Consider the following 22,422-nt stretch of genomic DNA (forward strand, 5'->3'; position numbering starts at 1 on the left):
CCATGCAACTGTTCATAATATACCTTCTAAAAGGCTTCAAGTATTAAAAAAAATTCGAAGTATATACACATGAAAAACATGTAGCTGATTATTCCTGGTCATTCTTCCTTTGCAAATGAAGGAAGGTGAAAGATAATCTTGTAGGGAAGTTAGTGTCTGCTATTGCAGAAGTTAATTTCTGACTTTGTAAGTGATATAAAGGATTTGGTTTTGTGAATGATGGTGATGATGATGATGGTGATTTCCGTGTAAAAAAGGCCTAGAAAGTTTGAATGGCTTCATCACCTACAGAGTTGAGGCCAATATTTTATTATGACACTAATGAGACTCTGAGAAGTCTCTGAGGAGATTATTAAAGTAATGAAAAAAATAAGAACAAGAGAAAATAAGCAGCCAAAGTCAGGCTGTGGAAGAACAAAATTAATCAAATTAGTAATTAATCTTAACTTTAAATGTTTACACTGTGCACATGCCAAACTGAAATAGTCATCCCAATTCTTATAATAGTCAAGGAAGAAGAATAGTTTTTTTACTGTTTCATCTCTTTTAATTTGGACATTTATGCAAAGATAAGGCACCTTGGTTTCTATTGCCAATATTTTCTGGTCTCCTTTGACTGTAATGACAGTGCAGGTTCAAAGGTCAGAGCTGTACATCTATGCTGTAGGTATCTATGTTTAATGGGGTGAATCCCATCCAAGGCAGTGGAGAACTTCTAAATATGAGTATTAGATAGGAATGACAGAATTCTGAATAATAGTGCAATAAGAAAGAGCTATTAAAATACTAATTTTTCTTTTCCTAGAAGAATACAGATGAGTTGAATTTATATGCTATGATGGTGATGAAACTCAATCTGCCCAGCCATAACTGAAGCACACTTTGAGTATGAACTCATAATGCCAGATGTTTTAAATTAGTGGATCTAACTAACTTGTATCCAAGGATTTTGAAAGAGATCTTTGGAATATCAAGGATGGATTCCTTTCATCTAACTTTGGCCACTTTTAGGTATGGAGTTTAAGTAGTCTAAACTAAGACACCTTCTGTAGGCAATGGAAAGAGACACCTGCAGACTTATCCTAGCTAAAAATAGATCCCCAAGATATCTGCAAGGAATAGACTCATGAAAGTGCCTAATTTTCTCCACTGAATGTAGAAAGAACCAAAGTGACTAGTGCCTAATTTTCTCCACTGAATGTAGAAAGAACCCAAGTGACTAGCTCAGACTAAACAGCTAGCTTTCAGACAGCTGAATTTAAATTAATATCCTCCTGGATGTTGATTTTCAACAAGGTTGTGGTACAGGGGAAGTTGCAGGGCTGGAAGAGAGGTAATATGCCAATATTTAAAAAGGCCAAATAAGATTGTCGTCTGCTAAAATGGACACTATTCTCACGTGACAGTTGTAGGTCCATATGTTATAATACTGGAGGGATCATTTTAATGCCCAAGTCTGACTAGCCTTGCTCATGCAAACCAGAGACATTGCTTCATTTTTTTTCTGTTTGGAATAGAGTATATCTTTTATAAAAACACTGACTCTTTACTTAAAAAATTCCAGCAATGGAAAATCCACCAGAGACATCATAACTTGTTCCAGTAGTTAAATACCTTCCCCATAAAAACATTTGCACCTTATTTGTAGCCTAAGGTTTGTCTAGCTTTATCTTATGCAATTACATGTATGATACTTTTGCTTGGTAAACTGACAAGCCCTACGTAACTTCTGTTCTCATATACATTCTTATTAAAAAAAATTAAATTGCTTGTCTCATTGTCATATTTTTGATTAAATAGGTAAGTGTGATTGCTGATGGAATTTCTGTCTTTTTAATTCTTTAATTGTATTTGTGCATCAGTCCTGAATATTTTTATTTTTGAACTTCCTTTTTGGACTGAATTGCGACATACTTCAGAATAAAATTTAGAATTCCAGTAGTATCTGTATGAATACTTAAATCAGGTAAAATAGCTTCCCTATTTCTGTGTAAGCTCTGTTTGAACATCAGAGATTTTCATTACTCTGTTTGGCCCTGTTTCATTACTCTGTTTGAGTATTGCCCTCAAAGTTCATATTTGACCAATTTTGTACTTTGATTTTCATGTCTTTCTGGAAATGGATCTGCAGGTTAAACCTTTGCCCGCAGGTTAAACCTTTGCGTATTATAACATTGACATTCATGCACAGGAGGAAAATCACCAGTGAATTTAAACATTGTGATATAAAATGATTTTTTTTTTCAGTTGATTAAATCAGATGTTAATTTTTTTTGTCAAAATATTTTATAAATGTCAAATGACTTAGCTCTCATTTTTGAAAGAATAATTCAAAATCCAAAAGCAGCCACAAAATGTGTTCAAGCTTTTTATTGTTTTAGAAAGGGAGATATTCAGAGACTAACACAATGACTCTTCTTATAATACCTTTAAAACAAAATATTGCCTTTCCATAGGAGAGGATGCAGCTTTGGCAGAGATAAGATTCATTAGAAAACTGAAGGAGTTTACTGGCTGAGAAAGTGGTAAATACTTTTGAATTCTAAAGACACAAGTTTATTTAGGTCTGTGAAAAGAATACCAGTGGCTTTGATTGTAAAGGGTGAAGCTAAAAAACGTCTGTTCTGCCTGCCAATGAAATTCTACCTTTGCAGGTACCCAATCAGATGGTACATAAATATTTTTAAACATTTAAGGAGATCTTCCTACTGAGGTAATTTACAGTATCTCATATGAGGCTCCCTTGATGTTTTGACTTTAAATTTCTGCTTGAATTTTGAACTAGTTAACTTAAGAAATAGTAAAGTCATTAATTTTTCTATTTATGCATTTTTTTTTCTGTGTACTGTGATGATGTTAAAGGCTCTGATCACAGATAAGGGGTTCACTTTCCCTAAGGAGTGATGAGTACCTGCATGAGAACCAGATGACTCCAGAAAACTTTCAGTTTAGATGTAACACACAATGAGGTGGATGTGAACAAAGAGATAGGACTGGAGTGCTAGAAAATTATGTAGAATATTTATATTTTCATATTTGATAGTTTAAGCAAACCAGGATACATTTTTTTACTGCTAATTCATAGCTGCAACTTAGTCATTTTAAGTAAAATATAAATAACAAACTGACTGTAAGCTTTTTGTAAAAATCTAGAACCACTGGAGCGTAGCCAGTCACCCAGACAAAGGCACTCACACCATATGGGAGCCATAACTGGTGCTGTTGTCAGGCTTTTGCATGTGTGTGCCTGTGCTGAAGGCTACATGAAGTCAAAGTAAATTAGTCTCTGTTTAGCTTTGCATTGTTCTGAGGGGCTTTTATTTTCCAAATTAATTTCAAGATATATTTTTGTGTTGCACTATGAAAAAGTCCATTTTCTCCTGTTCTTGTTCTATTGTACGTACAGAACTAATTTCTTTTTGGGCTAGAGGAACCATTAACCTAATGAATAAGGTACATACCTGAAATGCAAATGATCAGAGGTTTCATTCATGTTCTGATATTTTTTATTATTGAAAATGTCTATCCAACCTACCCATGTGTAGAACTGATCTTTGCCTTACTCTGTGGTCTGGTTTATGCTATTATTTACCCAATATGGAAGTGCTCTGTTTTCTTATATTACAAAGTACTAATGGATGCCTTCTGGAATATTAGATGTGGAAGCTTATAACAACATCACCAAGAATGCTGAAATGTAAATTTCAACTGCTTGGTACAATAAAGTAGGCAAAGAAGACACCCATGCCTTAAGAATGGGACTTAATTTGTGTAATCATACCTTCTTCTGAATCCTGTGTGGAGTTAATAGGAGGTATTTGTGCTTTTTGAGTTCAGTTCTTAGTGGCAGAAAAGTTAGGCTCTTCTATTCCCGTGTAATATTCCAAGATATAAAACCCATTTGTTGAGCCACTTTTCCTGAAAGTTATTGTCAAATGTAGATTTCATATTTGGAAGGTTTTTGTAATGACTGTGTTAAAAAATACAGCGTCTGTAATTTATTGTACAGAGCTTCCAGAAAACTGGTCATTGTTTGCTGAAATCATAAATCCCTACAAGAAGTTTTGGCTGTTTTATGTTCAAAGACTTTCATAAGACCATCTTTGTGAAATAAATAGATGTGAATTGAAAAACATGGAAGACAATTACTAGTAATTTGTACTGCAAACATTCCAAAAGCAACCTTTTATCACATACTATATTTATCTGGAGTATAGAAAATTAAATGGAAAAGCACAGGCACCCACTTCTTTAGGAGAATTTGGCAACAGGTTTGATTGTTTTCTTGTGGGGGCCTTTGGTGAGAACGTTAAATACACAATATGGAGTTTTACATTATAAACCAAGGCTTAATATATCTTCATAAATCAATCCAAAATATTTCATGTCATATCTATGCAATAGTACTATGGGGTATAATAGTATGTATTTGCAATTTACATATTTGTGTTGTAATTTTACATTTAGAAAAACCCCCTTTATAATTGTAATGGTTTGCTCTGCTCAGGCTCCACAGTTCAGGCTGGAGATACGGCGTGTCTGGCACATACTCCAAGCTGATGCCTGTTGCTTTTTATAACAGTTGTTACAGTTCTTGGACATCAAGAAAGAGGGCACTAGATTCCAAAATTTCTGCATGTCTGTTGTCTATCGAAAATATGCTAAATCCCTTTGCCCAGAAATGTATTGATCACATCACATCACACTTAAATTTTGGATATAAGAGATTCCATAAACTAAGTCACATACTATCATGTTTTATTCCATTTCAGAAGGATTAATGTAAATTGACAGTGTTACACCAGTTTCCATGTGTTGGCAACTGCCAAGTTGCTTTAAACATTTTGCTTACAGTTTCAGCTCCAGGAAGCAGGAGCCAGTAGCTGTGTCTACCTTCATAATAAGCAAAATGTCACCATTCATAAAGTAAGGGTACTTTTATGAAAAACATTCTGCTTTTGCACCATTGACAAAGGTAATGAAGTTTGGCTTTAGTATAGGTTAAGCCTCAGACTTTAGATTACTTCTTCAAAATTTCATATTACTGAAGTTTATAGTATGTAGCAAGTGTTCTGTTAAAATCTGGCTGATTGTGGATGGGAAAAAACAACAGCCGAAGAGAGATCAGCTTATTTTTGCCCAAACTCTTGGCTTCAGGAGATCTCTAATTTTGTAACATTTGGATAACAAACCTAGAGGCTGGCATAAAGCTCCTCTTGGCACATTTTAAACATCTTTTAGTCTTATAAAAAGAAGCTTGTCCTACTAAGCTGTACATTTGTTGGAACTGTTTAACAGTAGCTGTGCCCTGCAGCTCTTTTAGTGATAAATGAGCCATTTCAAATAAGGGCAATTGCAGCCAACTGTGCAGAAGAAATCATTAAAAAAATTTAAATAGACATTTTTGTAGCTTAAAAATGCACAAACAAAGTATGTTAAATCAAAATATATGCTGCTTCTTTTAATGGAAAAGATTGCTACTGGCTAAGTCTGCCAGCTTCAATAGGTGTGCCAAAAAGCCAAGGAATCTGGCAGAATCTGCAGATAGCAGTTCCATCTTTCATCTATATTTCTTTTCTGTATTTATCTTGCTTTAGAAAATGTAGAGAATGTCTTTTCCTTCTGACTTGGCGCTATTTCCAAACCACAGAAATACACAGAGCAGCTTCTTGCAATTGTTTAGCTCCCTGCACCAGTCTTATCCTTGTGACTGTGTGAATCATTTCTTTCTAATTTGGCAATAATAAGAAAGAAGAGCATTAAAATGTTTTTATGTTTATGGAATAGTATCTTAGCTAAACTGTCACATATAAAATTAGTTTTCTTAATTAAGAGATGCTGGTTTAATATGTAAAGACTGAATTCCAGGTAATTATTTTTGACATTCAGCTGATCAAAAATAGGTTTCCTTGTATGTAAGAAGCTATTCAAAGAATCTGAACATAAGAAATACCAAGAACGAAGTTCTTCCTGTAGAATCAGTCACTCAGTTCAGTTTGGCTTCAAGCCCTACTCATTGTAATCTCTCTTATATCGCCATTGCAAAGCACGCTCTGGTATCTTTTAAGAGATAAGGCACAACTGATTGATATCACTTTCAAGGTAAAGATGGTAAGGAAAAGCCCATTTGCAGTGTGTGGATTATGGGATGGACCCTAGTGTTAATGTTCCTGGTCAGTGTTCTGTACTTTGGCATCAAATCTGAAGACCTGACAAGGCTGCCAGGCAGCACAAGCCTGCTGAGAATTCTGTCCTGACTTGAGTGAGGGCAGGGACAGGATATGAATTGCTGATGCAATTATCCTCATTTTACAATCAATTGCATGTGAAAGCTAAAATGTATCTTCTCCTGGACTATAAGTGAAAGTTCATATGATTTTATTTCATTGAAAATTTGATTCTAATTAATTTTTGTTTTATCTCCAAGGGTAATTATTGGCTGTATTTATCAGCTGCTAGTCAGTGCAGCATTTCTATGGTTTATGATAATTCTTCATCTCTGGAAGCTTTGAAGAAAAAAAATTTAATGTTAAATTGAGAGTATATTATTAGTCAGTAACACTTTTTAATTACTGTAAGAGTCTAATACACTGCAAATTACATGTTACCTTTGGATTTAGGGACACTGTAAAGCTACCTAGAAGGTGCCTTTAGGCTGATTCGAGTCTACTCTTTGCATTTGTGTTGAAGGTATAAATAAAAATAAAAAAACTTTTCCGTGACATAGGATTGAGAAAACAGCGACTCATAATGGTGCTTCCATACTGCTGTACAGGTATGACAGTTCCAAATACTAGGATAAGATACATGATTAGGGCTCTGTGGAAGTAGAGAAAAGTTTAAAATATCAAGAAGGTCTTTAGAACACCTAAAATCAAAATTGTCCCTCTAAAAGTCCTGTCCTTCACCAGTTCTTGTCTGCTGTCTACCCTGACCACAGGTATGTGGGGTGAATCCAGGTTTATTTGCTCTTTGTATCTCTTACATTGTATCTGTGCAGTCTGCACAAATACAACATTCATTAGACTGGATTAGCTCCTTTTCAGGCTTCCAGAGAGGCATAATTGATGGACTCCAGAGGCATTATAGGCTAAGGGAGTGTGCATGTATTGAAAAAAAGTCCATCATACTTTGGCACCTGTTTTGCTGAACATTCATGGTACAGAGAATATTTTATTCATCTTTTGCTTCTAAAAGCATTTTTTCTTTCCATCAGTTGATTACTCTATTGGTGTGCAATAATCCTGTTGCTGTTTGGACAGGTGGAATTGGCCATGCTTGGATTTTAAGAAAGCATTGAGCAGCACTCTTCACCAAAAACTGTTAAAGAAGTTAAAATGCAATATGATGAGAAGGCAGAGTCAGAGAGGATAAATAACTGTTTAAAACTCAGGAATCAAAGTTTAGAAATTGAGATGAAGTTTTGAGCTAAAGGATCTTCATAAATGGTAATGGGAAGGGTGGTAAATGGTAATGTCACAAACACACAAACACAATACAGTTCTCCATGAGAAGTGCAGCCAAAGACAATTGTAAATTGCAGTTCACAGTGCAGAACCATAGAGGTCAAATATCCTGTGCAAATATGTCACAGCTCAGTGCAAAATTTCCCCCTTTCATGGATTTACTACACTGAACAGTTTTGCACACTGCACATGCAGCAGATGCAGAGTGCCAGTGACTATTGGTTAGGATTGAAAAGATGTCCAAATGTTTGGGTGAGGCAATAAAGTCCTTGCAAACAATTTGGATGGAAAAATTTTCAATGTAAGATACAGCTAGGGACACCATGAAGCCCTGACTTTGCTTCTGATTGAAACAGGCTGTTTCTGTTAATCTTTCTGCTCTTGGTCTCATAATCCAAGAATCCTCATAAAATTTGCAGTTATATGTAGGTGTTATTTTTCTTTAAATTTTTGTTGACATCCTGGAGTGTGGGGGGAGAAAATGATAGTCTGTTTAATTCTTCTGCATCAGAAATGCATATAGGGAATTGTATTTTGAGAAACTACTCTTTCACAAAATTTACAATATTCTGCATAAAGATACTTCTATTCAGAGAAGGATGTTAAGTTCCTTAATTGTCATCATGAGTCAAACCCATGATGTGCTGTTTAAATGAGAAAGTAGCCTGTTTGAGTGGGGAGCTGATGAAGTGGAGAGCACATTCCCTGTGTGGGAGCAATACTTTCTCTTAAATCATCTTCCACATACTGCTTTTATTAGGTGGCAGCATGCCTCAACATACTCACCCAAGAATGCCCAACATGTGGTCAGTAATGTTCTTGTGCTTGCACTAACATTGTGAAATAATGTCTTGGGTAGCTGCTTAGCTCCAACCATTTAATCCTACCTGAGAGACAAAGTTCACCACCACACCAGGTTTATATCGTGATTCTTTTAACCTTTTGCAGTAACATTCAGGTAGAAGGTTCACATGATTGTTTTCTCCTGTGTTAAAAGCACTGAGTTGCATGGTTTTAGAAAATTAATTTTCACATCTTCCCCCGCATGCTTTAACCAGCTTTAGCAGAGCTTTTATGCATGTGGTACAACCTCCACTTGCCCAAGCACAACTATAACTTTCTTTTTATAGAACTAAAAGAGCTCAAGCAAATGAATAAGCCAAAAACATTTCCAAAACCTGAAGCTTCTAATTGAAGTTGAGAAGTTAATAAAAACATTGAGGAACAGGCTTTTGTTCTAATCAGAGAAAAGCTTTAAATTTAACTTTTATTAATTGATTTTTCATATCCTACTTCATAGTCACATCTTTAGAGAGGGAAGGAAGCAGATCAAGGTCTCTAGTATTTCTGACATATAAAAGTCAGGTATTATTACTTGCTTGTTTGCATGAAACACAGTTTGTTTAAAAGTCTCTGATCTCACAGAGCTTCCAAAAACCAGCAGCTATTCAAGCATCTTGTGGCCAGAGTGGCTTTGGAGAGACATTTTGCGTATTTTTGAAAAACTATCTAACTCCCCTCTAAAGAACTGTATGCAAATCATAAATACTTTGGTTTAATATGGCCTGATGGGAGTGCTAATTCAAGCAACTCCCTTTGTTTCAATCACCAAAAAAACAAAGCATTTATCTGTCACAGTAAATGTATGTGGTAATGTTGAGGAAATCAGCACTGACTTTTTAAAAGCATACAAATTTGAGCACTTGTAAATATATTTTATGACAACTGACCAATTTGTTCATAAAGAAATTTGCATTTATTATTGGAAGATGACTCCTTAGTATAAAATAATATGGTTTTCTTTAATAACAAAAAAAGCAGTTTGAGAATCTTGAGATATAAATGGTATCATACATTTAGTTTTCTGATACTAAGAAAATTTAGTCTTAATAATATGAATGTACATGTGTACTATACATGTACCCTTGTCCACAAATAGCCCCAGATCTGTTCTTGCTTCATCACATTCAGTTTCATATTTGTATGAATAGAGCTGATCTGTGTTCATACCATCTATACATTTATTTACCCTGTGTTCTAATTCAACATTTTCTAGTACATTTACTAGTCTAAAATCAGATTATATGTTGAACAGTACGACTCATCTTCCAGTTTATGTAAATTTATGCACTGTTGCCACCCCCACATCTTAAACATAAGACTATAGAACAGTCTTCTTGTGTGCCACAAAAAAAAAACAGCTTTAAAATATGCTGGCTACTTATTTCAGATGAATGTTGTTGTATAAATGCACAGGGAGAGCCTCCTGCTTTTATCCCCAGACTTTGATATGTAAGGTTTACCAGCACAAGCACCTCACTGGTTTTGATTATAATGATCGTATGTAGGAAGAGAGACCGACTCTGAAGCATTGGACCTAAAGCTATATTAACTTTAGAGATCAAAATCAGTACTTTCAATTGAATACAGAAGAGAGTTTGAAGTTCATGCATACCAGTGGATTTAACATACTTTTAAAATACTGGTACAGTCAGATTATGTCCTCAGATCCCTATTCTCAGGATAAGATGCACTTGAGAGAAACATTGCAAAATTGTCAAAAGTCTGGAAACTGTAGTATCCCTTTACTGCAGTTCAGTGTTGTTTTCAAAGGTGGAATAGTTAAGAGTGCATTTCAGGAATATCAAACAAACCAAAGGGGAAAAAAGCCACATCATATTTTCAGGGCATTGCTGAGAAATCAGGCAGAACCCTTCAGAATGTCAGGGTTAACGGACAGCTTAAACCTCATTTTTTTCCTCTGACTTGCTGATGATTTGCAACTGCCCCTGATTAACTTTGATATAATCTTCATGTGATTGCTAGAGATAGACAAAATTATAATATTCATATCCATAGTAATGTTAAAATTTTTGAAACAAAACTAAATTAGCAATTCTTTCTCAATTTCCTATACTACCTCCTCAATAATGTTTAAAAAGGAAAGGAAAGGTAAAAGTCATGCTTCTGCAAAATGAAAAGCAAAGAGTGGAAAAGCAGGTAAGTATGGAAAAGGAGCAGGAAATAAAAAAAGAAAGATTGATCAGGCTTGCAAGGATACAAAGGAAGGATAGTCCACAACATGTTACTGAGCCAAAGTAAACTATGAAAGGGACATCCATGACATAAGTTTACAGTTTTGAATGTCCAGTCCATATAATAAGTAAGCAGGCTCATAATTTAATCTTAATAAATTTTGAAATGTCACTCTATTGAAATAACAGAAAAAGTTCTTTATTCTCTCTATGCCACCAAAAGCCTTTTATATGCTAATCTTCCTTTGAAAACTACAATGAAATAAAAATAAAATACAGAAAGTGGTTCAAATAAAAATATGCTGTGAGACCCTGGGCTTCATCACTTTTGGATTATCAAATCTGCCTATTGTTTTTTATGGGATGAATTTCATATCCTGTAAGACTTTTTGTACATTGGAATGTTCATGATGATTGAATTCTTTCTTAATATTGCACCAAACGTCTTGCAGCTGAATGGAGGGTCAAGCTGTCTGCCTTTAAGGTCTCCAATTAGTTCCATATAATCGTATCTTTTAAACAAAGATTAGAAATAATTTTGATTACTAGTTTCATTTAGCTACTTCACCTTTGCATGATAATTTTATAGACAATTAGATTTACACCTGAAATAGTTTTAAATATTCCTCTGAAACCCTGTAAGTATCAAATTGAGATGCAAAAACCTTTAAACTTAGAGTATTTTAAAGTAGTTTGCAAATTTGCAGTTTTTAAACTATTCTACATTTCACATTTGAAATTTTGTTGATTTTCTCCTTGTCAGTGATATTCAGAGTTCTCTGCCCATTTATTGTGTCTTTGCAGAGAAGGAAGGCATCCTTCTCTGAATAACTGTATAAGAAAAAGACAGTAAAACAGATGAGGTGTAGAGCATATTCATTTTTTTGTAGCTATATAAACATTTGTCAGTATGTGTGGGTGTACCATATTATAATTCCCTTTAGGCATATAGGTTTTATGTATGTCTCCAAAGTAATGCAATGCAACATTTAACCTTATTGGAGAATATGAAAACTATATTCTTATTTTGTATGTTATTATTGTGTCGTCAAGAGATTTCTTTTCAAGAGTGCTGTTCCCATTCAGATATTGAAGAAATATGGCCTTTGTCCTAGATGCCTTTTAGTTTTGTTGTAACAAAGGAGGGAACTAAACAAAATGGACAAAAATGGAGAGACAGCAGGTAGGACAAATGAAGCTGTACCCAGAAGGATTTTAAACTTCAAATCTATCATGATATAAAATCAGTTGTGGCTCACTGAAACTGTTCATCCTAACGAAATAGTAAACATCTCATGGTAAAGTACCAGTACTCACATATTCAAGCCCTATTATCAAGCCCTGCTCTTATTTTCACCTAATTTCCTGGAATTTTGTGGGATTCCTCTTGCCAGCAGTCATTTTGTCCCAGGCAGTCACATAAGAAAAATTACTTGCCAAGGATGAATCACCTGTCTTAAGTCCTGAGACAGGTGAGATAGTTTAAGTGCAGAAAAAACTGCAGGCAAGTTTGTTCTCATCCTAACTTGGAGTCCTGCACCTGTTTGCAAGAAGTGCACAGGTTTTCTAGCTCCTGTACTCTTTCTGAGGGAGGATGGAAAGGATGAGAAAGAAGAGACAGTTCCTGGCCAGCCTGCTGGCTACCATTGTGTTCAGGTTTACCTTAGCCCAAGCTGCATCCTTTGGACTTCCTGGTACCCCCCAGCCATTCTTGAGGGCTTCCAAAAAGTTGTCCTTTTGCTGTGCATGCCAGAATGGAGATGTGTTTCATGGAAGAGAGAAAAGACAGAAACAGGACAAGAAAGGAAAAGAAGCCAGGTGTAATCTGCTCAGAATTTCTCCCACCCCAACCAGACAGCTTCAGTTTCATCTCTTTATGTTCAGAATGAGTGAAGTAGGCTGCACCTACTGGTTTGCTCTGACTAGTCCCAGGGAGGAGAGACCCTGTGCAAGGGGGAATCAGCACAGTGAGTGTCAGCATTGCCCATCTTTTGCCTTCACTGGAATTTCTTGGTACTGGATTTTGTACAGCTGCTAGCTCAGAGTGTTTCTTGGTGCATGGGACTTCAGTTTTTCTTTGTGCCACCTGAGGGAAAAAAACAACCAAACAAAACATCCCAGAACTTACATGAGCATCTTCTTCTTAAGAGTCTGAGTATAGTACATGTTGTCTTATCCTTTCATTCAGCTGAAAAGGAAAATCAGGAAATTGGCCTGAATTTTAGTTTAGAAACAGTGACTTAACTTAACCTTCATTATGCTTTGATTGTGGAATATGTTTTATTATTTATAATTTAATTTTATGAGAAGTATTTTCATAGGAATATGTGTAACGTAACACTCTAACTAGGTGCTTTAATATTTTCCAGTGCGCACTATGGTGTTGAAAGTTAGAAAATGCTGGCTGGATCTAGACTGATACTTTCTTGGATAAGCCTCAACCATATGCTTTTATTTAAAGTATTTTTTTTCCTTTTAGGTTAGATTTATAAAAAACGTGAAAAATATCTTTTTTTGAAAAAGAAGTGTTATGCAATTAGAAAATCACAGTGCTAGAAATTTTGCATCCTTCAGGAAATGTTGCATGGAAAAGAAGCCAGATACTAAATCTAAATTTAAAAAAAAAAAAAAAAGGCAAGTTCTACTGCTATGCTATGTCAAAATGCTATGTCAATCTACAAGATGTTGTACTGAAGTGTATGTCTTTAGTTCTAGGAATTTTAAGCTCTATGTGAACTCTGACTGGCTTCCCAGTATAGATATGAATCTTGTTGAAGGAGTTTATCCGTATTTCCTTCTGATTAGAAAAATTTAAATAAGATTTGTTTTACAGGGCAGAAAACCTAAAGAAGCTAGGACGAAAAGGGCATTAAGTATTTTTATATAGTTATTCTCTATTCATAATTTCCTTCCATGTTCACAGGACTCTGGGGTATTGAATAGGCTGATCTTTTATTTGTTTTGTGTGAGCAGGGTAGCCTTTTTTCAACAGCCTTGTTCTACACTTTCCATTGTTTTAGAAAACTTATTGTGGGCACATCACATGACTAACCCTTTATTTAAAGATTATGTCATGCCAACCTCTATAGTTCCTGCAAACATGACACCTACGCTTTCTGCTTCCCCTCTCTGAGTCCGGAAGGTGCAGTGACTGTGGCTGAAGGAAAGTGAGTAGTTCTAAGTTATTGTAACCAGTACATGGAGACCATCTGAGATTTTTTTCAGATTTAGGATTTGTTGATACAGTACTTACATCTATTTTTTCTGCTTTTAAATCCCCTTGGGCTACTTCTTTTGTAGAAGTGAAAAAAAACTAGAAAAATATCACTGTTTGCAGTGATACAGGCTAGAGACTGACATGCTGAGGAGCATAGAAATTTACTGAAGAGGGTATGGAGATTTTGTAGACAACAAGCAGAACATAAGCCAGCAATGTGTCCTGACAGCAAACAAGTCACAACTCTGGACTTACAACAGAAGCACAGGTTGAGGGAAATGGTTGTTCCTTTTAGCACTCATTAGATCACACCTAGAATTCTGCACCCAGGTCTGGCCTTTGATATAGGGAAGATATGGATAAACCATAATAGGTTCAGCAGAGGACCACCAGGATAGTCAGAACCTGAAGCACTGCTCTGTGAGGAGAACCTAAGGAACCTGGGATTTTTCAGCCTGGAGAAGAGAGAGCTTTAAGAGGACCCAATAGCAACCTTGCAGTTCCTAGGGGATTTCAGTCATAAAAAAAATGGAGCTAGGCTTTTCACCGCGATGCATGGCAAGAGGATGAGAAATAATAAACATAAACTAAATCAAGAGTAAATGAGCACAGGGAAAACCTTTTCTCCACCAGGTCAATCAAACATTGCAATAGGTTGCCAAAGATGTTGTGCCATCTCTATTATTGAAGTTTTTCAAGATCAGACTTAAAAACTCTGGGTAACCCAGCTGAACCTCATATCTGACTCTGCTTTGAGCATGAGTCTAGGCCAGAGACCTACTGAGAGCCCCTCTGTTCTGAAATTCTTTGTGATTGTGTTGTCATAATCTAGTATCACAATTCTGGGGTAGAAATAACAAAATCTTAATTGTTCTGAATATTTAAATGATTTGGCTGTGCATTGCTTTTGGAATCCATAAATGCTACATATGCCCTGTACATTCTCCAAACAGCTTGTATTTGTGCTTATTTACTGGTATGACGTGCAAACTGTGCAAAAATATTGGACTCTAGCCTTGGAATATAGATACCTGCCAACAGAAAATGAAGGCTACATGGTGCTGCAAATGCTTTCTCTGTCTATGGAAAGTGTCTTTTATGTGCCAGAAAGAAGCATTTATACCACATGCTTTTTTTACTGCTTCTCACATCTGTTAACATTTACATGTGTCAGAAAACAATACCTGAACAGTAAAGGGAAGGGATTCATGAAGTTCAAGGGTATTATATCAAGAAAAATGGCATGTCATATTGCATATAGTACATTGGAATAGAAGAAGAGGAAAAAGGAAAAAGATTTCTTGGACTTGTCAAATACACCTAATACGTGGGCGTAGTTTGTATATACTATCTATGAATGCATTTCCATACCTGAATTGAATGACCCAAATTGCCAGTAAATGGAACTGAACCCATGAAAGGGTCAAGGAGTGATAATCAGGAGGTGAAAGAATTATAAATGTCTTGGTTTATTAAAAAAAGAATAAATTTTATTTCATTAAAGGTGGGATTTACATCAAAATCTTCAAAGTTGGATTCCTAAATACAGAATTATGTACTTCTATTGAAACATTTTGCATTTTTAATAATATTCTCTTCAGCTGTCTTTTTGTTAGTACAAAAGGAGTAGGTTAACTGACAAATGTTGCTGTATATCCACAGTCCTTAGAGGCAGCTACTGTATTGGGCAGTGTTTCCAAGAATAGTCCTTTGAAGTCTCACAGTGAAAATCCTGAGACACAATGTAGTACTGGATTTTGGATGACGTGGCAGTTCTTGCAGATGTTGCCACTGGCAAATGATTTAGAAGAGCAGCAAATTAGAGAGAAACTGATCTATGATCCCCTGCACACAGAAGGAAAAAATCTGGATTTGATACCTTTGTAAAAATTGGTGTTTGCATTGGTTCCATATGTACCACTAGTTCTTTAGGCATCTATTTGGATCTTTTTGTACCAGTTTCATGCAGGATTCTGTTCTTTGATGCCTCACCCTGATTTTCCAAAATGCACCTGCAGTAAAGAGGACGGACCCTCCCCTACAGCTATTGTCATTGCTTAGTATTGAGTTCTCTGTGGAAAGGGACAGAAAATACCTATTCTCCCATGTCTTTGGGTCTAGAAATAAATGATGGCTAAAATAAGAGATAATTAACCTTGAATTGAGTCCTACCTAACATGTAGTCATAATAAAGGCAAAGGTCAATTTTTTATTTTTTCCTATGTTCCTACTAGATAATGTATCTTCAAAACACTATTTTTGATAAACATCTGCTCTTGCACATGGATACAAGTTTTATCTGAAATTATTATGGATGTTAGAGTTCCACACTCACTACACTGAAGAAGCCTTGCATTAGATCTGTGAAGATGCAATGAATAATCACATAAGGCATATGGTTTCCTTGCCCCCAAATTTAAAATCTAGAGCTTTACCAAAACCACCATATGAATGGCATGTGCATACATATTTTTGGATTTGAGTCAGGGATATGAAGAATCTATACCAGTTTTCTTCTGTTAGTTGCACAAGAAAATTGCAAAGCACCTGAAGAATCACAGGGTAATGCAAGCTTATGAGAAATCAGCTCTTGACAAATGGCAGAGAAGAAAGATCTTCATCCAGCAGTGTTTCTGAAGAAAAAAAAAATAGAAGTTAAGCATTTGATAAGCTTGCATTCTGGTCGTTGTGCTTTGTAGAGCTGCTTCATCATTACAGGTAGACCTGTAGTCTCCTTGGTCTTATGTCCACTTGAAGTCAGTGGTGAGCCTTCCACTGACTTATCTGGTTGCTGACCCTGGCCCAGGTTTTGCACACAAAGTATAGAGACATAAACCTTTTTCATATAATTTCTTCTCATGTCATTTTAACTCTGGCCATACTTTCAGAAGGGTTCATATTGTAAGAATCCTACCTAGCTACTTAGACCTAGATATCTGACTAGAGGAATGGAAATTTTAAGAGGAAGAACTCCTAGAAAAAATTATCATTGATGTTTAATTGACATGATACTGTTTCTGACATCATTCAAGCCTATCACAGGCAGTCTTACATGTTGCATGTAGGGGTCAAAGGGTAAAAGGTGACTGGAAAGATGCTTGTTTTGTGCATTTGGCTAACACAAATACTTCCTCAAGTACAAAATGCTTTGATCTCTCTAAGTAAATGCCATATGTGTGCAGCTGTGGCCCATGCCTCACGACTGCTGGAAGGTTAGGAAAAGGTAGCATATGAATTTGATGTCTGCATTCAATTTATGCTTTTATATTTAGCAGTTCATAATTTTGTGTAATATTTTAGCTGTATGAAAAATATGCACCAGAGTTGAGTGATAACAGATTTGTCTGTGGTTTAACTCAACATTGTTTGGGTGAATACAGATTCCTAAGTATTGCAGACTGAAAATACAGGTTTTAATTAGAGCTGTCTGAGCTTCAGAATACCTGAACGCACATTAAGCCTGGCAAATTTTCAGAAATCTGGGGGTTGCATGGAGCTGATTTAAGTTAAGTGAGAGTCTTCTCCTTTCTAACTATATTGCACTTGTAGTTGCATCACTGACTGGCAACACACTGAAGTGAGATCCAAACCCATTATTAATGGTTTTCTGATATATAAAAATGTTTTATCACCAAGATCTGTCTTGTGTCATACTAATGTTGAACAGTACCTTACTCCCAGGGAATTTCCACTGAAAAATTTGAATTACTTCCAGAGTAAAGGATCTACTATACATGACTGAAAAGCTGAATCAACTCCAAAAGTTTGGTGCCTTTCTTGAACTTTTGGTTTTCACTTTTAGAGGCGAATGTTTAAGACTGGTATGCCCAGATCTATATCCCTATAAAGAATAGGGATATAGACAATAAAGAAACCTACTGCAGTCAATGATGGGACACAAGGGTCCATCACATGAATCCAGTTTCAGGATCAAGACCAAAAAAAAAAAAAAAAAGAATCATGTACAATTATTCTGGTATACTTTGAAGGGAAAATTGTGACTCACATGACTCACATAAAGCATGTGCAATAACAAAAATACAAGTCACAACCAATAGACAGACACAGTGCAATGACCAGAAAAAAAGACATGAAAATATAAATTCATAGGTACAAATATGAAAAAATATACTGCATCGCACTTTTATGTGGATGTTAATAGATAATTGCATACAAAAGTATACATGTGGTAGACAAATGTATATGTATAATCCAGTGTTGTTAATATGATTGTAAGTATTTTATTTATCAGATGTGTGGGTTAAATGATGCAATTGTTCTAGGTATGATTTGAATGTTACTGAAACAGAAGCACACTGATTTGTTTTTTTCTCCTCTGTGTTTTTGCTAGCTCCTACTGGCCATGGTAGGCTCTACAGATGACACTCTGCAGGAGGCAGCAGCTGGTTGCATATCAAACATTCGCAGATTGGCTCTGGCAACAGAAAAAGCAAAATATGGCTGATGCTTCAGCAGCTTTTACCAACACACTTGTTTAGCAATTCAGTTACATTTAAATACACAGCTACTCCTTCTAGCATCTGTATTTCATAGCAGAGCTCATCTACTTGAGGATAATTTAATAAAAACAAATCTGTGGAAGCTTATGTTTGATTTTACATTACTGGATTGTCACCCCTAGGTTTGATAAAACACTCATACCTAATTCTGTGTGTCTTTTAACATTACATCCATCCAAAGACCATCAGTTAAAATATGTCAAAGAAATTTTCTACAATTTATATGCTTTTATTTTAACTGATCGTAGCTATACATGGTTTTGCTTATCTGTGACATTAAAATAAATTTTACTTCTCTGTGTGTGTGATTATGCAGCAATTTATGAATGTCTTGAACAATTCCCTGCATTATAATCTTGTCCAGTCATTTTCTTATTATGCTTTTGCATGTTTGATCAGAGCAGAAAATGCAGATACATGAATCTCACATCTGGCATTATATAAAGACCGCAAACAGCTGTAGCAATAGACATCACTCCAAATTTCCCATTTCTACCAACATCAAACAAAATAGTGCTTAATTTTATAAGTAGCTGGTGAAATGTGTTTTAATTAACATGTTTAACTCAGCCCTAAATAAAGAGTCAGATTTTAGATTTACATTTGCACATTATCTTTTTGTGGTTTTTAATTTTTAAACTGAAGACAAGATTGTATTGATGTAGTTATTTCTGTATAAAATTATGTTCAGAATTACACTTGCTTTCAAAAATGCAGAAAAAATATTATTGATACTATAAATTATAGACCCACTATACATACCATGCTAAACAAATAACGCTAGGGCATTTCCTTCAGAGCAGTAATGTCTTAATTACAAGCACAGACTGCAGAACAAAAATGAACAAAAGCAAATATTTGAATGGCTTGCATTTGTCCAGGACTCGCTTCTGAATTATTTTTTTACTTCCCTTAATGATTAACAATTTTCTTGGTTAGAAGCGTTTTGTAATTTCATTCTTGTCCTCCAACTAGCATGACTTCTCAAGGCAACTAACTTTCTGGCTGACAGAAGCTTCTGAGGAAGACATAATACCAATCCACCTGTTTCTTTGTGTTTTCTCTGAAACAGACATGAAGACTCATTTAAAATTTCATTTTTGAAGACTTGCACAATTCTGAAAAAGGAGAATTACACTGGGCCCTTGGGGAACTTGTAGAGGCTATTTTAAAGGAAGCCAGCTATGGCCAGATGCTGAAGCAGTGTGGAAATCAAAATGTCAGTCCAAGTAGTATTTTTTGATCAGTGCAAATACCAACATAGTCACAGGGTTCATCACAAGCTCGATCAGCATCCAGTGGCCACGTAAATTCTATTTTAGGTTTTTTCGAGCTCTGCCCCACAGGCCTGGTGTGTTATTTTGACTAAACATGTCTATATTATTATACTGATGTCACAGCTGTAGTAGTATCATATGCTTCATTGCTATACCCAAAAATACTTCTAAAATAAATGCTAATTGCCAAATTCATTTGAAAGAGAAGAGGCTTGATTTTATTTTTGTCTTTTCTGTGAGAGAAGCTGTGGATACAAATAGTTTATCACAGTCTCACTTATGAATAACACATAAAATGGTAGCTTATTTTTCTAACTGTTGAAGGGCAAAAAACTCTCTGAAAATAACTCTTGTCCTTAGTTTGACCTCTCAAGGCACACTTGACTGTTTAGTGTGGATTTCAAATGGAGTAAGTTCTAAAGCAAGCTTAATTTTATGATACAGGTGTCAGGGCAATAAATGTCATGTTTCTGACAATGAAATGGCCTCAGTTTGCCATTCTCACTCACACTGGTAGCCCTTATGCCTCCAAGTAGTTAATCTGAAACCTTTATTTAAAACCTCAGACAGTTAATCCCAGATTTAAGATTACTTACTTGTGCTGTTTTCTTTTCCTTTACCATGCCCGCAGTTTTAAAGTTCTGTACAAGGAGAAGAATTGTTGAAATCGATACAGATCACCACACAGGCAAAGAACTAGTATTAGAAAAATACATCTTTTTTGGCCAAAACTGGTAGATTCCATGTAATTAATATAAAGAGATTTAGTTGTTGGAAAATGAATAGATGAATGTGATCCCTGGCCCCTGTGAGTGATGCAGTACAGCCTGTACATTTGAAAAGCTCCCACTTTGTCCACAGTCTCCGCTGAGTTTCACAGCACTGCAGCCCTCTGAAAAGGGATCCTCACAAAGCTGGGTCCCCCATGCTGCTCACACAGCCCTGCAACCCTCCTGGCAGTGCCCACCAGCCTATTCAAGCCCTGGCACCAACCCAAGGCACTGCCACTGCCCAGGACCAGCACTCCCACTGCGTGTAACCAGGCACCAGCCAGCTCCCGCTCCCTGGCTCCCATGCTTGGGAGGGAAATGCCTTCACTCCTTGCTCTTTCCACCAGCTGCTTCTTGTCCATGTAAACCTGTAGCCTCTTAGGAAATATGGTTATACTGCATATGGGGCTCAGTATTATTTTCAACTCAGAGCAATTTGATGTACAAATTATTTTACTTGCAAAAATGTGGTGATTTAGAAAGGGGAGCCAGGCTTTGTCCTGTTAATTTGCCATCATTTGCTCAGTCTGCTCCCTCTATGTTTTCTCTATATGATTCCTATAGTTTTACAGTTTTGCAATATGTCCTTTTTTCCCAGGTTATTTACATCGATGATACATTTACATCAGCCGGGAGTATCCAACACTTTTCACAGTTTCAGGAGGCAGGTCCCAGCTCTGCAGAGTGCCATGCTGCAGCTGGCGGCACAACGCCAGGCCTGCTCTTCACCAGCTGCTCATTGTCAGCTTTGTTCCTCAGTTACACTAAAATGTCAAAAACCATGGAGTCCAAGTAAGAAAAGTTGTCATGAGAAAGTGTTGTTTTGAGTATGGAAATACTAGAGTTGATGAGAAAAAAAGCAAGAGAAGAAATCTTTCACATTTATGCAATTATTTCTGGAACCTTATAGGCCCAATACATCTTTCAGTCTACACATCTGTCAGCAGCAAGATAGCTTTTCTTCTACCACTCTATGACTTCATGATTTATTGCTTGGTGACAGATAACCATTATCAATAATTTAATTTAAAAACTACACATTTGAATCTGGGATTTATGTTCATTTCCTTTTAGTGTTCATGCTAATGACAAGTGCATGTGCTCTGACACACAATATTGTCTCCAAGTTGTAAGAGAAATATAAACTTCACGGCCTGGGTGCAAGGAATCTGTGATATATTAGGGGCTTTGTTATTCTGCTCCATCACCAAAACTTTCCTTTGGAAAGTAAATGAGCTTGAGACTCACAGGGCTGTCTCAAGATTTGACTCAGTAATATGCTTTAGGCTAACTGATCACTTTGTGTGAAAGCACGGTACCTCTTTCATTTCATGTCTCCTAAAATGAGTTGAGTGAGCTGCTTACACTGGGTGTCAGATGTGAATTATCCCAGGAGGCTGAACTAGATAATATGTTAGTTTAAGAATTTCATCTCATAATAAATTAAATGGTTGTTCCTTGCACATTTCCACCAAAATAATCTTTGTTTTATACATGACAGCAGGATGACTGCGATGGAAACATGTAATGTGTTTCTTCAGCAGTGGAATTCAAGTTTCCATTCAGGCTGTTACCAGAGCTTATTTCCAGAGTCAGAAGCTGACTGCTCCCCAACTGCAAATTGTGGTTTGCCTCTTCTTTAGCCATTTAAGCTTTGCCACACACTGCTCAGGATCCAGAACAACAGAAGGAGGCTGTGCTGTATCTTTGCCACTCTTTAATTCAGATGACCTAATTGTGGACTGTTCAGTGCCCTGGCATAGGCCAGCCTGTTTCAGCCATAGCCATTGCAGTGGTAAGTTACATTGCACCATTTCTAAAGGAATCAATTTTGCTACTTACTGTTCTTTCCCTTGCTTAAACAGTGATATTCCTCAGTGTTTAATATCTTGCTGCTTTGGCTATTGAAAGTGGCCAAAAGTCACCCATTTTCATTCACCTTTTCCTTGAGTGCAATTTTCATTGTAACTTGTGCTTTGCTTAGTTATCAGTTCAGTAATACAACTTTCTGGGAAGTATTTCCATGGACAACATCACCATGGCTTGTATTTATCCTCTTGACTTGTTTTTGTGTTATCTGCCAGACCCCTTTCAGTTGGCAAGTTTCTTTCTCTTTTCTAGTTGTTGTCATTGGCAA

The 22,422-nt window shown here is 36.1% G+C and overlaps 1 protein-coding gene across 1 annotated transcript in view; it reads left to right on the top strand.

Annotated features, from left to right (window-relative positions):
• Positions 1 to 18,838, top strand: part of ODAD2 (outer dynein arm docking complex subunit 2) — a 74,435-nt gene extending 55,597 nt beyond the window's left edge. The window contains exon 20 of the mRNA XM_072925411.1: positions 18,070 to 18,838. Within this exon, the coding sequence (XP_072781512.1) occupies positions 18,070 to 18,183 (114 nt within the window). The 3' untranslated portion in view covers positions 18,184 to 18,838. The remainder of the gene's footprint in view (positions 1 to 18,069) is intronic.
• The last annotated feature ends 3,584 nt before the right edge of the window (positions 18,839 to 22,422 follow it).

The sequence above is a fragment of the Taeniopygia guttata genome, chromosome 2 (assembly GCF_048771995.1).
Source record: "Taeniopygia guttata chromosome 2, bTaeGut7.mat, whole genome shotgun sequence".
In the NCBI taxonomy this organism is placed as follows: domain Eukaryota; kingdom Metazoa; phylum Chordata; class Aves; order Passeriformes; family Estrildidae; genus Taeniopygia; species Taeniopygia guttata.